The sequence below is a fragment of the Mus caroli genome, chromosome 1 (assembly GCF_900094665.2).
Source record: "Mus caroli chromosome 1, CAROLI_EIJ_v1.1, whole genome shotgun sequence".
In the NCBI taxonomy this organism is placed as follows: domain Eukaryota; kingdom Metazoa; phylum Chordata; class Mammalia; order Rodentia; family Muridae; genus Mus; species Mus caroli.
In genome coordinates, this window is record NC_034570.1 from 184,649,245 (window position 1) to 184,659,314 (window position 10,070).

General features: G+C 44.0%; 1 protein-coding gene across 1 annotated transcript in view; it reads left to right on the plus strand.

The window, feature by feature from the left end:
* The window catches only part of Plxna2 (plexin A2), a 194,212-nt gene that overhangs the window by 29,403 nt on the left and 154,739 nt on the right, over positions 1-10,070 (plus strand). Inside the window, exon 3 of the mRNA XM_021173227.2 lies at positions 755-937. Coding sequence (XP_021028886.1) covers positions 755-937 — 183 coding nt within the window. The remainder of the gene's footprint in view (positions 1-754; positions 938-10,070) is intronic.

A 10,070-nucleotide genomic window follows, 5' to 3' on the forward strand; every position in this document is an offset into this window, starting at 1 on the left:
AGAGAAGAGAAGAGAAGAGAAGAGAAGAGAAGAAATCCCAAATGCAAAAGATGGTATCCAGTATTATCATGATGCTTACCATATGCCCCTAGGATGGTAGGTAGTAGTTATAGTTCAGTGGCTTAAAATTCCTCATGCCTCAAGGAAAAACACTCTACAGCCCAAGAAACACTAGCTTGCTCAAAGAACAAACAGGTAACCTCTCTGCCTGTAGAATCTTACAATGTTGCCTTTAGGCTGAATATCCTTTGAGGGAATCCTGTCTAAAATAGACAGATCTGCACAGTCTGACATGGTCTAAGGGGACATGAAAAGAACCAGAAGGTGAGTTCAAGCAGTCAGCTTTATGACTTGAGCCTGACTTTCCTGGCAGAAAGGTAAAAAGTAGACACATAGTTCTGAGTGAGTAAAGATGGCTAATCATTCACAATCTGGTCCCATGGGAGCCAAGATGCCAATGTGAGCCATGTTAGATCCTTCCTTCCAGACCTTAGCCTCTCTGAGACCTGGTGTCCTCAGGATGGCAGCAGTAGGTGGGAGCCATGTTAGATCCTTCCTTCCAGACCTGAGCCTCTCTGAGGCCTGGTGTCCTCAGGATGACAGCAGTGGGTGGGAGCCATGTTAGATCCTTCCTTCCAGACCTGAGCATCTCTGAGGCCTAGTGTCCTCAGGATGACAGCAGTGGGTGGGTAGTCTAAAGTGATCCTTCTACTGTTTCAATGTGATTTACTCCAGTTTTCTCCTGTCTTTCCAGCCTGTCCCCATAGATGATAACTTCTGTGGCCTGGACATCAACCAGCCTCTGGGAGGCTCCACTCCTGTGGAAGGACTGACCCTGTATACCACCAGCAGGGACCGCCTGACCTCTGTGGCCTCCTATGTTTACAATGGCTACAGTGTGGTTTTTGTGGGGACTAAGAGTGGCAAGCTGAAGAAGGTAAGAATTGGGGGCCTGGTGTCTTCAGTTAAGAGACTCATCTTGAAGGTAGTGATCAATGGAGACTTAACTATAGTCAGCTTCTTGTTTTCTTAAGGGAAGGGAATGGAAGAAAAGATAGGGTTCCATTCTGTGGTTTACCTTTTAGTTGTTTCCTCTAGTCATCCATCAGTGAATACCTAGGAAATACAAATGTATTTCAGTGTTGCCAGACATTAAGATATTGGGAAGGTATTTTTTCTGAAGAGTTAATTCCCAAATTAAGTAGAACTTTTGTTGTTTGTTTGGATGTTGTTGTTGTTGTCCACATTGTGAATCATATGTACTACAACTCCTACCTGTGACCCAGATATTGTTTATAAACTGAAAGTAGTTGGTTAGAGCAGGTTTTGGGTCCTAAGAGGTGTAATGGTGGATGCTGGCCTCAGGTACACGATTGGTGCCTAGGGACAAGGTCATTTACCTCCCTTTCCATTGAGGAGGGTCATGTAGAGTGCCCTCCCTACTTTCTTACCCAATTCTCAGCAGCCAGCAGGAAGGCAACATCTTCCAAGACTCCTTGTGCAACTGTACAAGCTGGAGGGAAGAAGCTGTCTGGGACTGGCAACAATGGGGCCCTCTAGTGAGAGAGGCTGAAGCCAGTAACTTGTACCTGCTTGTTGAGTGCTTAGGGTGTGGAGAAGGAGCAGAGTCTGGTTCATTATGTGGGATTATAGTAGCTACATTCTTAGTCCCTTCTAATCCCCTTTTCCCTGCAAGCTTGCTCTCCTGCAACTCCTCACTATTCCTGGCACCTGTGTTTCAAGGCACAGGCACGATTTTGCTGCACCTTACCCTTTGATGTTGACATTACCAGGCTTCCTTCTCCTAATCCATTTAGAGCCCTGGGAGGTTCTTGTTGGGGAGTGTGGAAGAAGAGATCTGGGAGAGAATCTGAGGGAGAATTTCCATTTTCTTCTTGTTCATATTTGCTGTAGAGAAAGTGGAAAGAACTAGTCTGAATTATGAGAAGATAGAGGACTTTCCAAACTTCTCTGGTCTTTGGAATTCCAAATCCCTTTGACCCTTTCTTTGCTCTTGGGAAATGTTCCTGCTTGTTTCTCTCTTGCACCAATACTCTGCCCCACAGCTATGGACCTGACTTGGCTTTAGCATGTGGAAGAGAGGGTGAACGAGGTTTGATCATTTGCTTGCCTAAGCTGGGGCAGGCAGGAGTCATTCTCTGAGATTTTTTCACTGAGAGAGGAGTTACTCTCTGAGGTTGGGAAGTAGTATATTCTGCTAGTCACATCTCTGCTTAGATTGCCAGAGTCTTTCTACCTCCTTGCTTAGCAAGGCTCTCATCATCCAGCTGGGTGCATTTGCCTGACACATGGGACTTGGGCAAGGGGGAAAGTTCGAATATCACCTAAGCAATCCTCAGCAGGCCATGTGCCATGTTCTTAGACATCTGCCCTATGAGGCTTCTATTTCTAATATGTCTAACAAAGGCAGTGTCTTTCTCTAAAATTGTACAGAGGTGTCTGTGGGGTGGCAGAAGTGGCTGCTAGGCTAGTGAGGAACTTACTCATTATTCCCTCACTTCTAGTTGCTGGTCTGGACTCTGTCTCCTTTACTCTTTTGGGAGTCCTATTAAAGGATAGACTGTTTATACTAATTCTCTTTAAGTCCATCACCAAAGTTTCACTGTAGGTTAAGCCTAACAAAGTAGAACTAGCCCTGCAAAATAGAGCAATTTTCTGAAAAGTCTTGAGATCATCTAGCCCACTACCTTCATTATTCCACTGATGCTCAGAGGAGTAATTGATTACGACAAAGAAATAAGGCTAGTTGTTTCTTACCTTGACCCCCAAACTTTTCATTCTTTTTTACTTCAAGAAACAGCTGTGGAACAGTGGTATTGGGGTAGAGTGATTTTCAGATCCAGAGTTGCTACAGTGTTCATTCAGTCAAAGGCTACTGTCTCTACTTTTTCTGGCCTTGGACCTAAACTAGGAAATCAGTATTACTATGTAAAAGAAGAATGGCCTACCCAGACCCCAAGGGAACATCTACTGACCCCGCTAGTATTCATGCATCTCACTCATTACATATCTGGGATTGCTTCACACACACACACACACACACACACACACACACACATACACCCACACATGCAGAGTAGTCCAAGAATTTCTCTGGGCCTTGTAGGATCTCTAGCAGACTAGTCACTGAGACGGTAAAAGGTTCAAGGGCAAGGCTGCAGGCATAGCTGCCTACTTCATGTCACAGCTTGTGAGTTGTCTATGACTTTTTACTGTGAGGTTCTGTGCCTTTGGATGCTTCTATGACCTCATGATATCCCCAGGTTTTCTTCTGAGCAGATCACCCTTTCCTCCACCCACACTACTTTGAGGTACTTGATACCCATACCTGGCTCCTAGCAGCCTCCCACTTATTCAGCCACTTATCCCCACCCTCTCTAGAGAAAAAGCCCATGAAGAATTTATGGAATGTCCCCAGGAAATTCTAGCATGGTTCTGGCTCCATAGCTCTTTCAACACAGGAAGGAAAATAAAGAAAAAATAGCTAAGAGTCAGGCAAGGGGAGGGAATCTGGGTGCGTCAGAGCTACTCACTTCTTCCCTGCCTGGCCAGGCGTCTCCCAGACGATCCAATCCTCATCTACAGAGGCTGGTAGGAACAGGATGTCCCTGAGTGGGGAACTGAAGAGGAAGTGAACTCACCAAAAAGGGCATAACCACAATGTGATCTTAGGTGCTTATACACATAGGAAGCCCAAAGACCAGGCCCTCCTCTTCTGGTGTACCAGCAGGTGGAACACCGGAAGAGTAGAACTGAGATCTCAAAGCCAAGATATAGTACATTCAGGACTAAGAACTGTTCTTTACATGATGGGAAACACAAGCAAAGCTTCACCACAGGGTGCAACAGCTCAAGAAGTGGGTGTGGGTCTAGTTTTCAAGGTCTCATAATAGAGGAAGAGTACCAGGTTCTGCTTTAAAAGGGTGAATTAGAGACTGGTATGGCTCTAAGTCCAAAGAGGAACTCAAGAAAAGGATTTAGGATTAGAGTCCAGCCAACTGTATGTTACAAGCTTCATCAAAATCAATTAGTCATCACCATAGAAGCAGAAGAACAGCTTCCAGATCATGAGCAGCATTGACTCCACGTTATGAGGGAGATAATATCATAACAGAGTGTTAAGAAAGCAAGTATGAGATAAACAAGGGCATCAGGGATGTGGGAATCATGCTATGTTAAATGTATTTCTGCAAGGCTGAAAACACAAGGAAAAAGAACAAATAAAAAAATAAAGACAGTTCTCCAGATAATGCAATTTATTGAGCACCTTTTATGTTCTAGCTACTATTTTAAGACCTTTACATCTACTAACCCCTTGCATTCTGATGTAGCCACTCTGAGGTGGGTACTGTTATCAATTCCATTTTGCAGATGAGACAAGTTTATGGCTGAGCCCAGATTTGATTGTTGACATGCTTAGCCATCAAGCTATGGAAGATGAATCAGGCTTAGTCAATGTGGCCCCAATGATATGTAGGAGTTGCTGCTGCAGAACCAGCTTTTCTCATAACATAGGGAAGGAGTTGTTATAACCAAACTATCTTACTTGAGGAAATGAATACCTGGCCAATAGATGTATCCAGTAAGAGGTACAGTAGAAAGACTAACTCTAACCTAACCCTAACTTTAGCCCTGCAACTATAGAGTCTCTCCCATGGTGCCACTCTTATGGAAGACTCTGACTCCTTCAATGGGACATGAATGTGGTGGTTTGGATGAGAATAGCCCCCATAGGCTTATAAATTTGAATGCTTGGTCCCTAGTTTGTGGGCTGTTTAGGAAGGATTAGGAGCTGTCACCTTGTTGGAGAAGGTCTGTCACTGGGGGTAGGCTTTGAAGTTTTAAAAGCCATATTAAGCCCAGACAGTCTTTCTTTCTTCCTCCATCTTGAGGATAAGATGTAAGCTCTCATCCATTGCTCCAGAACTCTGCTTGCCTGTCTGCTGCCATACTTACTGTCATGATCATGGACTAACCCTCTGAAACTATAAGCAAGCTGCCAATTAAATGATTTCTTTGATGGGATGCCTTGATCATGGTGTCTCCTCACAACAATAGAACAGTATCTAAGACAATGTGACAATGGAAGACAGGCTATAGCAGATTATGGGAGCAAAGACAGATGGTCAGTGTGCCCTAGATATGGTCTTTGCAGTTCAAGTTGGGTTGAGCCTGCCTGGAACATGGCTGAAAGTTTTTCACTGTCAGAAAGAGGAATTTGGTATATGCAGGGCAGGTCTAAGGTGCTGGGGAGTGCTGGGGCAAGACACAGGGGATGGGATGTATGGTGTCCTAGAACCTGAACACTGTACTCTATGATGATGTCCCCTGGTTAGTGTAGGCTGTGAGAATCCAGAAAAAAAGAGACACTGGGAGTTAATGTCCATGCAGGTAGAGGAAGAGTTGGAGCAGAAACTAGAAACTCATTTCAGATATCTTTCTGACTCCAAGGAAGAGTGGAGTATACGGTCTAAGGTAATAGAATCAGGGACTGTGCTGAATCAGGAAAGACAGGGGTGTGTGTGTGGGGGGGGGGGCTAACTCAAGTTTTAGGATGCTGCTCAGGAGCTTCCCAGCATTCCCAGTGCCTAGAACTCTGCCCACCTGCTCAACCTACCACTTCACATCCTACCATATGCTCTTGCAGAAGTTAAGGTGGCTTTCTGCTTCAGCCCTCTAGTCCTTTGGAATTGAGGCTATAACTAGGAGTGAGTGCTGCTGTTTCTCTGCCCCTGGCCTCGCAGAAAACATGTCTATTGCCTAGTGCTTGTGACATATGCTTTACCCTGTCACTTCAACCATTGCTGCCACACACTGCAAATGTCTGACCCCACTACCAGATAAAATATCTCACATTAGGGACTTGGTAAGCTCACCTCAAATGTACTGATTTGTACTGTGCCAAATCCTATTGCAATAATTGGAATAGAATCAGATGCCAAGATTGACTCTTATGGCTGAAGCTCTTATAGAGAACAGCTCTCATGATGGGTGGGCAGATCCATTGACTGGCAGTGGATGAGAAGTCATGGAAGCAGAAGAACTCCTACTGAATTACAGGAAGAGAATGATTTCTGGATAATATTTGGAAGAAGGAGTAGAGGTGCTCTGAGACATTAGCTGATAATGCAGGGGAAGAGCACTCCCTGCATTGCCTAGAGACTCTGGAATAGCACACATAGACATCTGCCTCGCCTGGATCAGATGAAAACTTTGTAGTAGGCAGGTGCAGAAGCCCAGATAACCAGTTTCTCTAGTACTCTAGCAGCCATTTACTTTTTGACTCCTGGGACATTTTTACAAATTCACTGAGACTGTCCAATTTCTAGAGAGGGCCACTTATAAAGTATATTTATAAGGGAAATTGTTTCTATGTTTTCCAAAGAATACAACAAGGTATGGTATCTAGTGTCCAGCCTACCAGAAACCCTGACATCCCTACCCTATCTTCTTGTAATTTCATAATTGATTCCTCAAGCAAAGCCAAACAAAATGTGAACTTATTGCATTAGCAATTTAGACCTTGAAGAGTTTATCAGGATTTCTTCCCAGAGTTAGTGCTCAGAGGTTTAATAAAAGTAACAAGTTCACATTTATACACCCTTCACCTCACATGGCTATACTGACATTCACACAGACTTCCTCCCTAACACCCAAGTTCCTAACCTGCTACTTCACTGCCTTTGTTTTGTGGGGTCACTGTGGCAGCTGGGAAGGCCTAGTTGCATGAAAATCTGGGAAACATGACTTTATTCCTTGCCAATCCTACTGAACAAGAACAATGGCCACTGGTTCCTCAGGGTGGAAGTGATTCACTTCTCTCCCTGCAGGAATCCTTGATCCTGTAAACAGCCAGGAATAGGAGCTGGGAGGTAGTTCCAGAGTCCCTAGTGGTTATCCTGACACTAGAGACATCTGACTTGGTCCCCTGGCATCCCAGAAATGCTGAGATAATGGAGTTGTGGTGGGCCCGCAGATGTTCTCTGACCTCCCCAGAGCGTGTATCACAGAGGTGGGGTACTGACTCCAAAGCTCACTGCCAAATCACTGTAATGAAACTGGCTCCTTGCCCAGACTCCTGCCACCAAACTCACTGTTTGTTTTGTTGTTTTATAGACCCCTTGGGTTTAGAGGACTGGTCTTCCCAAAGCTGGGAAAAGAGGCATTTCCTTGGCACAAGGAATAAGTCATACTTACAGATACCCCATATGTATGTCCTCCTGCTCAGCCATGACAGATGTAGGCAAAGGTTTTCAACTCTATCCAGACCCCCACCAGGCCCCAGGGAAAGGGCTTCCACTCTCCCAGAACCTTTCTGAAAAGGGAACCTAAGTGTGTATTTATTTTTTGCATCTTTTGTGCAGTTTGTGCACTTCAATTCTAGTGACCCCTGCTTGAGGCATAAAACATAGTGTTCTGCTGGCTGTTCATAGTCCAAGAGTGAGTCGTGAAATTCTGGACTTTTTATAGGAAGGTGAAAACCAGGAAACTATGCCTTGATTCAGGAGGTTGGAGATGAAAATTCAAGTTCATAGCATGCAGATGATCCAAATATATTCTGTAGAATTCACTACAAACCAAGGTGCCAGCTTGTAAAAGCCACATCCCCAGAAAAGTGCCCACCACATACATACATATCCTTTAGGCAACTAGGTCTTGCCTGCCTATGTGCAGGCACATGGAGAAGTGTCTCTGTCAGCAGAGACTTCCAAAGGCCAGCTGCTGCAGCCCCTTCCCTTTAGGGTGAGACTGATGTACATAAAGGAAACTCTGTGGTTTCATGTGACCTGGTTCTGAATATAACTTAGCAGCAATGTGACCTCTGAATTCCAGTGACCTGTCCTGTAAAGCAAAGGTGATTCTTACCCTTGTTCCATGAAATGGTAATTTGTTCTTGGAATAGTATTTATGGAATGTTATGGTGGTTTGAATGAGACTGACTCCCATAGGCTCATATATTTGAATGCTTCGTTGCTAGTTTGTGAAACCATTTGGGAAGAATTAGTTGGTGTGGCCTTTTAGGAAGAGGTGTGTCACAGAGAATGGGACTTAGGTTTCAAAAACTTATGCTATGTCCTCTCTGTCTCTGTCTGTGTCTCTCTGTGTCTCTCTGTCTCCCTCACCTCTCCTCTCTGCCTTGTTAAGATGTAAGTTCTCAGATACTGCTCCAGCTTCGCCCCCGCCTGCCTGCTGCCATGTTCCCTACCATAATAGTCATGAACTCTAACCCTCAGGAACTATAAAGTCCAATAAATTCTTTTGATGTTGCCTTGGTCATGGTGCCCCATCATAACAATAGGTGTGTCAGGAACTAGGTAAAATAGTAGTGACTAAAACTGTCAAAGTATTCATCCTAGTGGAGATTCCATTTAGTGTGGGAAGACAGACATAAACCAGAGGTGAACATGATCTCCATGTGTGAATGGTAATTGCTAATGGACAAAACAATCAAGGAAATGATTCATGTGAAGCATAGAGGGCAGAACTTGGCACAGTCACAAAATTTGACCTTTTTCTTTTGTGGAATAAGGTAGCAACAAACACTTTGGATATTTGTCATAAGAAATGAAAAGATAGTATATGAAAATTATTTAATAGTGATTGTTACAGAAGAGTTTTCTGTGATTGTGAGCATCTTTAAGACTTCTCTCAAATCCTACTTTTCCTTGGTTTCCTGCAGGTAGTGACACTGTCACATCAGGCTTCCTTTCAGTGACATGTTTGCAAGGTCAGATAAAGGAAGACACTCTTGTCCCCTGCCCCCAGTCCTGAGTCATGGGAAAAAAAAATTGGAAGACTGGCCCAGCTGAGCCCATCTAATCTAACCCTGATGGACTTTGGCATCCAGCTACATTAGTCACCAGTGAGAGCAAACAAGCTGTGCTGGCCCTCCCTGGGGCAGAACTGCAGGAAGTGAGGCTCTATGTCTGCTGCTTTGCAGAATTAACCAACCAACACTGTTTTCTCTGGATTGGTGCACCCAAGCCAACCACAATACTGCAGTGCCGCACAGCTCTGCCCCACATGAACTATGTGATGTTGGGAGCAGATTCCTTAGCTAGATCACAATTGTCCGTCTTGCTATATTGCTGTGAGTGTTTGAAGGATGTAGACTATCTGACAGAGCCTTGTGTAGAGCTTAAAGGAACTCCATGAATGGCAGCTGTTGCTGTTGGCATCATCGTTGCTAGTGTTGTTTTAGGCACTCCTATACTGTTATGTTTTTCTTTCAGAGGTCTGAGTTCCTTTTGTTTCTCTCAGCTCATTAATCTTACATTTTAAGATGTTCAAGAAGAATTGGGATTGTTCTGTGTTCTGCTGCATATGAAAATGCTCCATACATTTTCTCTGGTCATATGGCTAATCAAGGGAAGATAGGGACATTGGAGACAGAATCACAAACATTTTAGCTGAGATGAACTACATGCATATTTAAGTCAGTTTCATAACCCATGATATTCAAGTGAAAAGCTCCTAGCTGTTGGAATCTCTAGGGTTTTTTGTTTGTTTGTTTTTTGTTTTTGTTTTTTTTCCCCCCCCGTGAGCATACTTTCGCTCCAGTGAGATATAAGGCAGAGAGGATGAACCTGGAATTCTGAGCCCTCCTAGTCTATCTCAATCCTGTCTCAAATTTTAGAAAGTTCTTTAGGTTTCAAGATGGAGAAGAGGTTATAAGAATCTGATGCCAAGGTATCCCACTCAGACACTACACTCTTCTGTATTCCATGCAAAAACTAGTGCTGCCCACTGAATAATGTCCCTTTCCCTGGAAGGAGGCATAACATCAATGGGCGTTATTTAATCAGATCGTTCCTTGCTTAAGTGGTCTGGGGTTTGTGAGCAAGCAACAAAGACAAGGGTAAAGACTACAGAGTTGGGACTTATGGGAGAGGGGGAGCAGAACCCTTAAGGAGAAGGCTGATACTATCAAGCAATATCAAAAGCCTTCTTATAACTGTAAATGGACTTTACTGCTATAGGGGATGCTAAAGCCAGGTTTAATCTAGAGATCCTGGACACTGATGTGCATATATATATATATATATATA